Raw genomic sequence first — 15,267 nt, forward strand, 5'->3', positions numbered from 1 at the left:
GCTACTGCGACAGTGCAACCGAAGAATCAATAAATCGTGACGAGGACATCGGGTGAAAACAGTTTAAATTTACATACGGGGATTCATAATTCATCGGTGGTATAAATAGATTGTTAATTCTGTATAAATAATTGAAAAGTGAAAATATTAAACAAATACTTTAGTACTAGTTGTCTAAGTAGAACATATCCTGTTCTGTATATAATGCAAATGCGAAATAAGTTAGTTTCATATTGACATGATTCGAGCAGTGACTACAAAAATGATTTTATTTCTTCTTCTTATTTTCAGTTTTCTTGTTACTCTCAGCAGATTTCATGTTCTTGGACTTCTCCAAAGCTTTCTCGTAGAACTCCTGTAGTTGAAGATCTCTCTTCAAGTTTTCCTGAAGAAAATTGGACTAAGCAAGTGAAAATGAATGTGCTAACCCTGTAACCCAAATAGATTCACCTAATAACATAGTTAAAATTAAAACTAAACATATCTGATACCATACTCCATCTAGCTGAAGTATAACTGTCTTGTTAGTTAGAGGATAGTGAACACGATGGTAAGGTAACTTAAGTTTAAGCTGGGTTTTTGTTGGGGACTGGCCAGAAGTGCCCAATGTTTACTCAAAATATATATGATATAATTATTATCTGTCAATAGTCAGAAGTCAAAAGTTAAAACTCATCTCCTAATAATGCAATTTCTAAGTTGTTAGAACAGGTATATAGTTACTAGCTAACCATTTAAATTTTGTTAGTACGACTGTTATCAGTCACGTAGCCGTGGTTGCTGGTGAATTATTGACAGTGTAACTGTGATGGTATGCAGTGAAATTGATTAAGTAATAATGTTTGCGAGCGTGTCTATGGTAATATGGTTTAAGACCAGGTTGTAACCAGCATAACGGTTATTGTAAATAGTTGCGTTTTTAATTCCTTAGTCCTGCTATATTATATAACACTAGAAACCCACTAGTCGAAAGCTTTGTTCGAGGAAATTTGTAAAATCAGCTATGTTTTAAAATCTCTTCATCATCTAGCTCTGTTATGCTGTAGAAATTATGGATTTTATTTGACAATGACGACAACGTTGTAAGTATTCGGAATCCCTAAATACCAAGTAAGAGATACTCAAACTTCAATTGATTTTTTGTTAATTTAATTGCATTAGGTTTCACATCAGGGCCACACCTCATGTTCTCAGATGTTACAGCCTATTTATAAATGAAATGAAATGAAACCGCATTTGGTACTGAAAATATTTGTGGGCACTACCATCTTCATGGTAGCATTTGGTACTGCGCTAAAAACAATCTCCATGATCAATGGTTGTAAACTTTGTTGAGAATAACTTTAATTGGTCCCAGAGATATTCACGGAAATTTGTTTCGTATATTTTGGCGACACTAAAGGTGTCCCTGCAATAATCTAGGCTCCTTGCATATCAAGGGATTACGTTCTTAACTTATGTTAAGAGGGATTATTTAATTTAATTCAATTGAATACTTGTCGCCCAGCAGACAAGTGCTCAAAGATGAATTCTTTATTAAACAGATCTCTCGTGGCATGGTTAATTAATAAAACATTAAAAGTAAAATCCTTTTGACTCCCCTGGCACTGGATTATCGTGCTCTCAAGAGGCACAGTGTATTACACTGCCCGTTACTCACTTTGACTAACGGTTTGCTCATCGATACCCATTCGACCAAAAATTGAGGAATTAATGAGTATGGGTCCCCCCCCCATCACTGTCACTGTCGTGTCGTGTCGAAACAAAAGTTGTTCACCCCCACCAGTTCTATTACACGGTAGTTTACAAGTTTAAAGCAGGTACCATTTAGAAACAGAACATGAGATATCCGATAATAGATCTACAATTTAAACATACGGATTGTGGAGTGACTGGAGCATACAATGCAGTCACATACACAGTAAATCCTTGATTGTATAATGTATAGAATCAGACAAAAGAGTTGGCCCACTTAGCGCTCCAAACTGTTACAACAGATAATTAAGAGGGACACTCGACCTAACCCTTGTCTGGTGACCAATCAGCGGGCTGTATCCTGACCACGTGACACCAATCAACCAGTAGTGGGGGAAGTGTCAGATAGTTTTACAAGAGCGATGCAGGTTACTACTTACGTAGCTCATAAGATACTGTTTGCCGTTATTGGTCTGCTTTATCCTGGCGGCCGGGACCCCTCCTTCAAACACGATTATTGCGGGGAGTTCTGTCTGAAAATGCGATTTGTTAGTTTTGAAATTTTGATTATATTTATGTTTATAATATATTATTTTTAATTATCTTTATGTTTATTTATTATGTCGTTGCATGTTTTACTCTTTAAATTAACTGTATGACCCTCATTTGTGTTGGTTGAGATTGAAACAATTTAGTTCAAGTCGAATAGAGAGTCGTTCTAGTTTTTGTCAGTGATTGGTAGAGAAGAATTTGTGTCGGGTACAAGGTAAGACGAAAAAGTTGTCCAGGAAACGTCATCGCAATTTTAACTTCATTCCCCATGATCTGATTTTGGAATTTTTCGAGAATGATGAATGTTTATCACAGGGCCAAAAATATTTTTCGCAATTTTTAAGTAAAAAACGACCGATAGCGCCCCTAATTGATTGTTTCCAAAAACCTATACTAATACTAAAGGTTGTAGCATAGCCCTGAATATAAATAATTGGTTATGGACAATTTCTCCGGTTTAATCTTCTGTTGAGAACATTCTAATTGTAATTGAGGCTCTCTGAACGCGCAGGCCATAAGTTTAGTCGTTATAAGATAAGACATGATGAAATCACTTTCCAACCTCTGTACATATTACACTGTTGTTAGAATGGCCACTTACAATAGTTACAGCTTCATATTTCATGGATCATACCAAAAAAAAACTGGTCCGTAAACATGAACCACGCAATTAAAATAGGAGGAAACAAGTACAGATCTCATCAATTAGATCACTGATAACGAACTAGCAGCTAACTTCAGATTAATGCCCGCTATGTTATTTAATCTGTGGGCAGTCTTTAAAGTGCAATCTAGTTTAAAAGGTAGAGCGCTGGATAATGTTCTGTAACTTTACAATTTCATGGCAGCGTTATCACGTAGCAACCGTCAATGTTATTTCAGTCGACTCAGGTGACTCATTTAGTATATAATTGTCTGTCATTGCTTACAGTTTACGAGATACATGTATAAGTGGGTTTAAGAGCTTTTAACGTTTACCGTAGTTTTTTATCTTCTTTTATTAGTTTCATCTAGCCTAAGTTTCAGTGAACAGCTAATTAGTATCCGCTAATTACTGTAATTAGTATCTGCTAATTACTTTAATTGATTGTTAACAGTAAACAAGTACCCTGAGACAGGAGGAGCTGATATCGTAGGATTCGGGAACTCCGTGTGACTTTAACACGTCACATTTCCCAAACTTCATGTAGTCATGTGTATACCTGGGTAATTAGTTGGTTAATTGATTGGTTAATTACCTGGGCAATTAGTCGGTTAATTGATTGTTTAATTACCTGGGCAATTAGTCGGTTAATTGATTGGTTAATTACCTGGGCAATTCACATTAACATATCCTATTTATAAATAAGTCTCGTCAAATCATTTCAAACCATATTTGAAGGGGTACAATATTAAGATTCAGCAGTTTCAAGATTAACAAAACTAAGAAATTAAGAAATTCCAACTCACTCTCTGCTCAAGGCACCAAATATAGGTTTTACAGCGTTGCAATGTGGACTAAAAGTGGTGTAAAACTCAACAACCCATATACTGTGTTTATCGTTCTTAAGCTGCTCAGGTAGGGTATTGTCAACAAAATACTTCATCTCTGAGGACTCCTCGAAACTGGGTGTCCGCACCGTTACCATGAGAACTGAGGGGAAATAGTTACCATTAAAACTGAGGGGGAAAAAGTTTTGTCTTTTTGTTCGCTTACTTATTTTGCTTATTTTGGTTGTGTTTATCCTCGTAGCAGGAAGGGTCATCAGATTTATGACCACCTCGATGGCGAGTAGTCTACCAGGGAATTAGACCAGCTGCATCTATAACCGGAAGTCGGAGGGTTGTCCGGTATCAAAGCAATAAACTTGGACAAACTAATAATTGTAAGGATAAGAAGTTTACGTTACCGTGCATATCTATTTAATTTATTTACAGTTTCCATTGCCATGCCCATCGAAACCCATGCCCGCCCATTTGACCAAAAATTGGGAAATCAATGAGCATGGTTAGCCACCCTGTCTGTACCATATAAATCAGTCTACATAAGACCCACTTAGTGACTGTATTATTATAATCTGTTCTAATCGTGATTAGTTGTATTATGTTATTTCTAATTCGTTGTACTATTTTGTTTTCTGAAATCAAATCAAATTAACGTAATTATATATTAAACTGAATACTTTATTTAAGTATTCAGTTTATTTTCTTTAGTTCTTTAATGATAAGTATTTCTTATGCTATGACGATCTTGTCCAATCTATAGCTCGCATAAAAGCCACAGTAATCAGTCCATCAAGCAATTACACGTCCATTTTTATACATATATATGAGCCATTACATCTCCATTTTCAAATAAATGCCCTATTACGAGGAGTCATAAACTCAGTGTGACGCAGCAGACTAAACGTGAAGACCGCACATTTGTACAGTAGATCCAATCACTCTCCTTATCAATATGTTAAAATTTGTACTAAGGAACTGGGTACTCTCACTTTCAATATCTATACTCATATTCAAGTATAGCTTTATTCAATATTTTAGGTCGTAACAGACCTATTCCAGTCTATAACCTTGTATTCGATGGTAACATCAACGGTAATCAATCGCGCTCCAAGTAGCAGTTTTACACAACATGTTGCTGATTCCGTCCGGTCAGTCCAACATCCCACATACCATTTAACCGCTAAGCTGACGAATTTCAATGGTTATTAACGACGTCATGACAAAGTTAGCTTTTCCAAATTTTGGATGTCTACTCAACATTTCTGTAACCTTATCCTGCACAAGGCACCATATGTGCGGACACACTTAGGAACCACTTAGGAACCAATTACCATATGGATAAGTGTTTAGGGCTCAGTATGAAGGTTTATAATTACTCCATTGGTTCTGTTTTAGTGAACCTGACGACCAAAGTCAGGCAGATGTTGCTATAACCATCATTTACTGGTCTAATAACTGCTCATTTCTCGGACAACTTCCTAACAGCCCATTTCACATATATTTTCAAGTCTATTCGTTGGCTTAAACCCCATGTCACTAGTATCAATGTAGTTTCCTTTTCCTGTTATATTTTGTTTCAGACAAGATAAGATCTCCCATATTGTTCTACAACACACAGCGCTCCTCCCAACCTCGATATATTTAGGCTCTACCAATACCAGTCCTGAAATCTCAGGGTTATTGCTGGTCGTACGTCTATATACAAAAACCTTAACTCCTTGGTGGCATGCCCAAGTACTAACCTAGCTTTATAATGCGGTGACCTCCCACTATGCGGCCCCCACTATGCAGAGTCACACTACGCGGGTCCCCACTCCCAAGCCCCCTGGTCTAGATTCTCATATCAAAAGAATAAATCTGCAGTGTGGAGATTTGGCTGAATTCTATGACATAATTATCGTACACTATCGTACACACCATCCTACTAAGGATACACCACATATATGGACGAAGTAAAGCGTTTGCTTGTTAAGTTTGGTATACGTTTTACTGTTTTATTGTATGCAGATTACTTGGGGGTCCATGCCTTGCATTTTAATGTTATACCTTTGGCTTCGAGGAAGTAACTAATTTATTACTTAATTTATCATGTATTAGTTATAATACGAGTTCTTCAGAATTAGTGATAATTGGAGCATAATATTTACTCATTTCCGCAGTCTAAAATTTATTAACGCATCGACGAGTAATCGTTTAGAAAAGACTAAAGTAAACTTCTTGTTAAATCATTGCGGCCTTTATGAGATGCTAAACAAATTGTGCACAGAACAATATATATCTCTAATTTCGTCATCAGGTAACATCACGTCAAAACGTAACACCCGTGGGAGCATTTAGCTGTAAACCTTTCTGCAGCAACTGTAACGGTGACAGTAAGTGCCACCATTATCTCGTTACCAATAGTAATAGCGTTCCGGAAGTTACCGGCCCATTTGCTCACATTTGTTTGGGAACTTTATTATTCGCAGGAATTAGACCTTGTGCTAATAATATCGCTGTTCAGTTGACTTTACACTGCGAGTTTTGTTAGATCTATAGATATTTTCTCTAGCTCGCTTTCAAACAGGTTCCAAATAAAACGATCATATTATATCAGTTTAAATATAATATATATGTAATTGGAACTAAAACGTGGAACAAATTGACAAATGATATCAGATCATTGAAAAGATGCCTGTTTTAGAAAGTTTGTAAAACTTTTATTTTCAATACAGCATTTGTGGTTGTTAGTGCCCATAAAGCTTTGTCATCCTCGATCATTTTGATTCAAGGAAACTTTGTACATAATTCCATTCCTCTGTTACAATAACGTGCGAATGACTAAACCTTATCATGCTTATCATGCTTATGACCATCTTTATTAACAGATGATTTTGTTATTTTTTGAAGCGTGTAATTCATATATGCCACAATTTGTTGATTTATTATTTAATCGATAGTTAATTACACTGATAATCAATTTGTAGTCTCATGTGATGAGATTATCGAATACTTTATGGTGTGTCATGGTGTTGTAGTAAAGCGAACGTCGGTGTCTCAAGCCGTTAAAAGCAGTAATTCAGTCTGTTAACTGTGTTTACGTCAAGGGCTCGATTACGATACAGTTAACCCCGAATTACTGTACCTATTCCCTTCTACAAAATATTTGAAATCCTTCGAGTCTTGTTTACGAATAGTGCCTTTGATGTCGTGTTTTGGTTTCTAGACGAAATGTTCCTTGTCTAGTGTCCTTGTCGAAGCCACTGACTAACCGACTTATTTTATTTATAACATTTTACTCTTCACTTGACCACTTAGCTATGCTAAATATCTCTATCATGTTTACGAAAAGCGATAATGATTTATCCGCTTTTAGCTTCAACACACACTTTTCTTTCTGTTTCCTTCACTTCAAAATACCCCAGTGGTCATGTAAACACGGAAGGAGAGATCTACACTCCATCATGTCCTTGTTTCACGATGTTAACTCAACTGACCCAGACGCTGAATCTCAACACATGGTTGACATTTCTTTTGGGTTGGCGTTCATCTTCTTGTTCTTAATTTCAATAATGCTAAACCCTCTCAGTTTTCTCTATCACAGTCGGAAGAAGACGCTATCATGCGCACTCTATACCTACCTTGCAATCTGTGATTTCGTAGTGAACTTGTGGCACCCGCTTGCTGCAGCACAGTACTTGCTACAAAAAGAGCGCCCTAAAAACCATGAAGCAACAACCAACGAGCGTTGCGCTTTCTTTGTGTATTCGACCTTCTCGCGGTTCAGCGGTCTTCTCATCAATATCATCCTAATATGCGGCGTGGTCGAGATAACGCGCCCTAATACTACCATACCAAAGGGTCCTGTGTTGCGCCTGGTCTCAGCTCTGTTAGGCCTTTACAGTCTGTTGCAGTTCCTGGTTGCTTTCTCCCCTGACAACATAGGCCCACCAACCTGGGCTGCCTGGAGTCTGGCTATACATTATCAGAATAGTCTGGAGGTCGTTGTTTGGGTCACTTACATCATCTTCTTTATTCCCGGCCCTTTTGCAGTGGTGGCAGCGATCCAATTCCTCTCAAACAGCAGCTATCTTGAAGTGTCGAGGTCTGAATTCATTAAAATCATGCTGCTGACCATACCTAACTTTGCATTTCCAATATTCTTGACTGTAGACTTTTTCTCTTGGCACAGTGGAACAGGAAATTACCGCTCTGAGCAGAGTGATCCCATTGATGCGAACGTCATGACTTTTTTCGGGAAAACATTCATCCCCACCTTTAGTTCGGCGTGGAATCCTCTTTTTGTGTGCTTACTGACACGGGACTTGAGAGTCATGGTGAGTGACATGTTTAAAAAAAGAAGCCAGAGATCAAATCCTGATGAGCATGATATCCTTTAGAATTAATGCAATAACTAGATACAATCTGTCCCCCAGCCTTTTATGCCAACAAAAGGTAAGAAATCTAGTAGTAGTATCCACTGGCTGCTGAAATTTATCGATGCTGTCGGTAGTAGACACGAATTACATACAAGTTCTATTGTACTGCTCCAACATGGAGATAGGACTACTCGACGAACATATTATTACTCTGAGGAAAGAAAGGGCGACGGTTATTTAACATGATTTTTAATCACTCAGGAATTTGTTTTGAGGATTAGGGAGTTGGTGCTGCTTAAGATCTTGCAATGTTCTGAGACCCTTTGGTTGGTATTTTGATTATGTGTACTGTTGCACATGTATACGTGTATTTATTTTCATTCTATTGGTAATAAAATTACAATTTATAATTATTTCATTATGTACATGTTTGGTTTCACTTCCCTGATTTCCCTTGCACTAATCGATGACATAATAATTTGAAATATATCGACATTAACTGCTGAAAAGATGAAAATAATACTGTATTACAAAATTGAAAGAGAAGCTATATATGTAAATCTTAAGTAAAACCATCATCAGACTAACCTATACAAAAGATAGTGTACCAAATAGCCAGCTGAATGCTCATCTTGTAGAAAAGAATAGCAGCCCCAGCTTTGGCGAACACGAACAGAGTGGAGAGGTATGACTCCACGCTCACGCACCGCCGATTTTTAATCGCTACCACGCATATCACGAAAAAGTAGATCTCACATTCGTACTGAAAATATTATTTATATTAGTTTACTAAAACAAGTCTTTTGTCTGAAAACATGGGTATTAGGTAAGAGGTGAATTGCCCCGTTTTCTTTTCACAGCTAATAAGCATTAAACATCCAAATATCCAAAAACAGGAAGAATTTAAAATACATGCCAGCAATTACTAATTAATAATAATTAGCTAAACTAATTAGCAAATTGTGATCCACAAAACACAATACCTACAAAGTCAAGTGTACAGTTGCCTCCCACCCAGTTGCAAAGGCCAGGAGTGAAGCGGAGTAAGGGATGGAAGAATGAGGCTATGGTGTTCAGGATGAAGTACGGGGTTGCTAGACTTCTCAACGTCTTCTTCAGCGCGTACACGTTCACCATGGCTATACAATACCAAATAAATATCTGACAAAGTAAGTTAACATTTACAAGGTTGTAAATCAGGGTGATTGTTGGTTACTGGGTACGGTGTAGCCTCATGTGATCACATTATAATATAGATAGATAAATAGCCACCGGCCATTATAATACGGCCAAACAATTCCGAGATGTTCTAAAATTATTTAATTATAATGAGTTGAATCAGTAATTCTGGAATCTTAAATATAAACATTATAACTGCATTAAAATCATTATTCACAATGACTTTCAAAATCTCAACAACTGATTAAATGAATACCAGAAGTTGTAACTAACCCCAACATTTCAGTCTAAAATATCAGGCCATTTCTGTACAAAAGATGATCAATAACAAAACATTTTATTAGTGATCGGTTACTTGGTCACTACTTGGTCACTAATTGCCCGCTCTGACAGTAACCCTCCGATAGTGGCCATTCCGAATAACGTCAAAATAGATCCTCATGATATGGCTATTCAACAACTTCCAGCCTCTCAGTTCAATTTGCATCAGTGAAAGAGAGCGGGTACCCAGTAGCTACTATCCACCTCATCTATCCATATCATACCCTGATCCATTAGACTATCAATTGTTTGGTTTATTCTTAGCTCAGGCCAGCCCATTTTCTCTAAACTCGATATCGTCAAACTCCCGCCACTCTGGCTCGCTACCTGTAATCATTATTGTAGGTTTTAATAGAACCGTTAGTGCGTTAATTGACAGTAACAAGTTCTTGGAGTCATGACGCCATCAAAAACTATAAGTATCGTAATTACGATCAAATGAGGGCGATGTGAGATGTCAACCTTTAAATGACCTCGCCTTCAGGAGATTACCACACCATACTTACATCTAAAGCAGTAGTATGATCCATGGTCAGTTCACCAGGAACCGACTGTACAAGGCTCTGTTTTCCAGCTTTCACTATCTTAAAGCCATCACCTAAAGACAGCGATATGTGAATCTGTGTTTTAAAAAGGAAGCTTATATACCTTTGACGTTGCTAATATTGAGGATTCATCCGATCCTAGCCTAACAGGTTTAGCAAACCAAATCATTAGCTGATATTACCACTGACCAGCAGTCACATGACCAGTGAGCAGCGGTAACATGACCACTGACCAGCGGTCACTTCAAGGCACAGACTGCTCATTATAGAGCCTACTTAATAAGTATGCTTATAGTACTTAAATACATTTGTTAAAAACCTTTGAATGATTATTTACAATACTATATACCCTAGAGCATATTTAAATTATAGGTACCTAGGACAGCAAGCTTGCCGATAGCTCTGGAAACGTCATCAGGTTGAACGTCTTTACGTGTTTTGCCGCTACTTTTACCCAATCTAGCAACTAGATCCTCCATAGTGATGATACCTCCGTTAATCGGTCTAGTAGCTAGACACACCTGACAATTACAAGGGTGGTTATCAGAGAGAACAATCACTTACAGAGAGATAAACAACCCTTCTAATTAGAAATATATGCTCTGAGCACGTACTGAGCACGTACATGTTTGGTACCGAAAATTAAATTATTTAAATATTATTCCTCACCTCAACGATTTGAACTCCAAGTTCATAGTAAAAATCGCCAACTCCAAGTAATTGGGCCCAGAAACCTTTGGATGAAGCAAGAGGATCGACACCTATCTTTGAGCACATGACTTGAAAACGGGCCCTGAATCAAACTTTGAGTGAACCCCAATTTCATGATTAATGATAAGCAGAAAAAAATAGACTTGTAAAATTTATTCTACAATTAGTGTATTCCCGGCCCAAGGCGTTGTTTGATTTTTGAGGCTTCTCCTAAATTAAATTGTATTATATACTGTTAAGTCATTAAGGGTTAATTGTATATACAATAATACAATGTATTATTGTGTATAATAAAATTTGCAATAAATTAAAATTAACGGCTTCATTAAAATTTACCTAAACTCAGGATTTTTCTTTATCTCATTTTTATATTTCATTGCAAATTCCTCAAGGGACTTCTTAAATACATCCATCTGCTGCGAAACCTGCTGCACTTGTAGTTCAGCAATTTCATTGCCTTTCTGAAATATTTAAAATGTAAAATTTGTGTACAAATTTACTTAATATTTAAACAAAGTGAATTCAGAACCTTAACTAACAAGATCATCGAATACAAATGACAAATCTCTGTACAGGTGTAACCAAAAACCAAAACTGCTGGAATAATTGATATTCTTAACATAATGATATCATGAATCCGATATTACAATATTATCTTCAACTCAACTCTTTTTTAAAGTTTAAAGAGAAAATACCTGTGTTAGTTTCTCTTGTGCAAGTCTTTGCTTTCTGATAGCACCTATTCCCACGTTCCGTCTCATCCTTGTGTCAATTTCAGATTTCCATTTTAACTGATTATATTACCTTAATAAGAGGAATTATTATAAAATAATAATTTGGTACACCACAGTCAGGAGGTGATTCCCGGTATAATTGTGTTTTGGCTAGGGCTAAGTATAGCTTGAAGGGGGCAGGGGGGTATTCATGAAAATTTCCTCGAAATCGACATTTTACTCGTTTTTCTATTAGAAAAGAAACTTATGCTTTAAAAAATACCTGGAATACTGATTACTGATGTAATACTGATAGTAAGAAACCAAATAATTAAAGATCTTAATTATGACTAAAACAGATTATCGATATAAAGTTTTTCCAAGTTCGTGAAGGTGCCATATTAAAATGTAGGTTTTTTCCCGATTTAGGGGGAGGGATATACTTTAATATACAGGGTGCCCAAAAGTAACTACCCACACGCAACCCTTTAATAACTCACGTAATTCGTGTCAGAATTTCACACAAAGATTTCAGAGAATATAGATATGGGTCAAACTTAGAATTTCACCCAACAAACCAGTACTTGATTCTTGACAATACAACCCTGGTATCCTCTACTGATTACAAGCACTCAAAATCCAAAACGTGAAATTCAGCGGTAGTTATTAGAAATCAAAATTGCGTGGATTTCAAGCTGCTTCAATTATTACAAAAATTAAATCTGTTTAGCGCCGGATGGAGGAAATCCTTGACGTATTTGACGTATTTCTCTCAGAAATGAAATACACTGTATTTTGAAGCCGTTTTTTGATGTATTTAACAGCCATGCATGTATGAAATTGTTTCTAAGATAATATGAAAGTTGTTGACTTGATACGGGGAAAAAACTTAAATTCAAGACTCTCGTTATTGAATGGCTGGGTGGCCTAGTGGTTAGAGCTTCCGCCTTCTTATCTGTACAGAAGGTTCAGGGTTCGAATCCCAGTTTCACTCAGTCTAGGGAGTAGCTAAGGATTCATTGGATCTATGTGATCTCCTCGGTCGACTCAGCCGAATGATAGGAAACTTGATTGAGGGTTAAATGAGGAGGGGTGCCTGTGCCAAAAGATCAAGAATCTTAGGATACTCCTTCAGAACATCTACAATGTAGTGTACTGTAAAACAAGGGCGGTCGAACTATTCGATGACCCTCTAGAGGAATCTACGAACTTTACAAATTAATTTAATTATTATTATTTATCGTGTTTTAAAACTTCTGATATTCGGATAAATGAATCATTTTACCTCGTAAAATAACACCATTAACCTTATATTTTGTTAAATGCATTATATAAATTATAATGAGAAACGAGAATTAAACTCAAAAGAGTGAGTCTTTAGATGATCTTTGAGATCCGATTTCTGAACTGTTTCATATGAACAATCTGGACATTTAAAAGGTTTTTCTCCCGAGTGAGTACGCATATGTACTTTGAGGTGTGATTTCTGAGCTGTCGCAAACAAACAATCTGGACATTTAAATGGTTTCTCTCCAGAGTGAATATTCAGAGTATGTTCTTTTAGGTGTGATTTCCGAGCTGCTGCATACAAACAATCTGGACATTTAAATGGCTTCTCTCCCGAGTGAGTAATCAAATGTACTTTAAGATCTGATTTCCGAACTGTTGCATATGAGCAATCTGGACATTCAAAAGGCTTCTCTCTGTGAGTACTCATATGTACTTTAAGATTTGCTTTCCGAGCTGCCGCGAACGAACAATCTGGACATTTAAATGGTTTCTCCCCGGAGTGAATCTTCAAATGATTTTGAAAAGCTGATTTCTGAACTGCTGCATAAGAACAATCTGGACATTTAAATGGTTTCTCTCCAGAGTGAGTCTTTAGCTGATCTTTAAAGTGTGATTTCCGAGCTGTTGCATACGAACAATCTGGACATTTAAATGGCTTCTCTCCAGAGTGATTACTCATATGCACATCAAGTTGAGATTTTTGAACTGCTGCGTACGAGCAATCTGGACATTTAAATGGCTTTTCTCCTGAGTGATTCCTCATATAATGCACATCAAGATATGATTTCCGAACTGCTGCATACGAACAATCTGGACATTTAAATGGTTTATCTCCTGAGTGAATCTTCAAATGATCTTGTAGGTTTGATTTCCGAGCTGTTGCATACAAACAATCTGGACATTTAAATGGCTTCTCTCCCGAGTGATTACTCATATAATGCACATTGAGTTGTGATTTCCGAACTGCTGCATACAAACAATCTGGACATTTAAATGGTTTATCTCCGGAGTGAGTCTTCGTATGTATTTTAAGATCTGAGTTCCGAGCTGCTGCATATGAACAATCTGGACATTTAAATGGTTTCTCGCCGGAGTGAATCTTCAAATGATTTTGAAAAGTTGATTTCTGAACTGCTGCATATGAACAATCTGGACATTTAAATGGCTTCTCTCCCAAGTGATAACTCATATGCACATCAAGTTGTGATTTCCGACCTGCTGCATACAAACAATCTGGACATTTAAATGGTTTATCTCCAGAGTGAGTCTTCGTATGTACTTTAAGATCTGATTTCCGAGCTGCTGCATATATGAACAATCTGGACATTTAAATGGCTTCTTTTCTGAGTAAGTTGTTACGTTATATCGAAGAGTAGCTCCGATATTTTCTTGAGGATTGCAAGTTTTCAGAGGAATGCAAATAATGTCCAATCTATTCCTGATTCCAGATCCTAGACTACTAATATTATCACTATCATTTTGAAATTCATCACATTTTGGTCTTTTTCGTTTGCCAGAGTTTTCTACATGATCTCTGATATGTTTAATGAAACTATCCTCCTCCAGAAACTTTTCCCCACAAACTGAGCAGAGGAAGCCACCGGACTTTCCATTAATTTTTGTCTGCTCCGTTTTTACTTCTGATTTCAAAAAGTCACATTTATTTTTAACACAACAACCATCTTGTTCTTTAACGTGACTATTGTCATGAAAAGACCCTCCAGTAAAGTCACTGAACAATCTTTGTTCCTCATCCTGTTCTTGTACTTGTAGGTCAGGCTTATAATGACGTTCCCTGATATGTTCAATAAAATACTTCTCATAGAAAAGTTGTTCACCACATGCTGGACACAGAAAACCTCCATTTTCGCTTCTCGAATCCTCTTCTTCAGTCTTTACTTCGCTTTTAATGTGAGGACATGACATCTGAAAAGAATTCTGGTTGAGAGTATGAATCGCTTGCTAATTTTTTTAAATTCGATTAATTATCATATATGAAAATCAAGCGTTACATTTCAGCCATGCAAAATCCAGTGGCGTAACGTTGCCTGTTGGCGCCCCCCTGCCGAAAAAAGCGCCCCCCTGTTGGCGCCCCCTCCCCTTTTGGTGCCCCTCCCTAAAATTGAACAAATTAGGTGATCTTAAAGAATACGCCGGTAAAATCTCTAAAAAAATGTGTATCTAGAGCAAAACGCGCAGTTTTGCTAGTACTTTAGTTAAGTTTTCGAAATTTTCCCACATTCAAACGACGATTTGGCGCCCCCCTAAGACGGCGCCCCCCTGCACAGCGGGGTTAGCAGGGCCTTTCGTTACGCCACTGGCAAAATCACATTGAAATTATTTTGATACTAGTGTAACCCGTGCATACAGCCGGGACTTCACTATTGCAGTGGAAATGCTAAAGTATGTAATAAACCT

At 37.0% G+C, this 15,267-nt stretch overlaps 2 protein-coding genes across 3 annotated transcripts; both read right to left on the reverse strand.

Moving 5' to 3' along the window:
* Positions 1-49: 49 nt before the first annotated feature.
* LOC134812623 (thioredoxin-related transmembrane protein 2-like) lies at positions 50-9,251 on the reverse strand. Of its 2 annotated transcripts, none has more exons than XM_063820109.1 (6): positions 9,074-9,251; positions 8,679-8,853; positions 3,697-3,880; positions 3,356-3,449; positions 2,136-2,228; positions 50-385 (listed from the first exon to the last, which is right to left on the reverse strand). In XM_063820109.1, exons 2-6 carry the CDS (start codon positions 8,719-8,721, stop codon positions 269-271), a joined length of 531 nt encoding a protein of 176 aa, XP_063676179.1. In that variant the 5' UTR covers positions 8,722-8,853; positions 9,074-9,251; the 3' UTR covers positions 50-268. The 2 variants fall into 2 exon arrangements, with proteins under 2 accessions (XP_063676179.1, XP_063676178.1); XM_063820108.1 differs by having other exon boundaries at positions 9,078-9,247.
* A 194-nt stretch (positions 9,252-9,445) lies between these two features.
* Positions 9,446-14,781, reverse strand: LOC134812624 (vacuolar-sorting protein SNF8-like). The gene is made up of 6 exons (XM_063820110.1): positions 11,542-14,781; positions 11,183-11,307; positions 10,805-10,928; positions 10,512-10,656; positions 10,097-10,188; positions 9,446-9,917 (listed from the first exon to the last, which is right to left on the reverse strand). Exons 1-6 carry the CDS (start codon positions 11,605-11,607, stop codon positions 9,756-9,758), a joined length of 714 nt encoding a protein of 237 aa, XP_063676180.1. The 5' UTR covers positions 11,608-14,781; the 3' UTR covers positions 9,446-9,755.
* Between the last annotated feature and the right edge of the window lie 486 nt (positions 14,782-15,267).

This window comes from Bolinopsis microptera, chromosome 3 (genome assembly GCF_026151205.1).
Source record: "Bolinopsis microptera isolate Bmic1 chromosome 3, MBARI_Bmic_1.0, whole genome shotgun sequence".
Classification (NCBI taxonomy): Eukaryota; Metazoa; Ctenophora; class Tentaculata; order Lobata; family Bolinopsidae; genus Bolinopsis; species Bolinopsis microptera.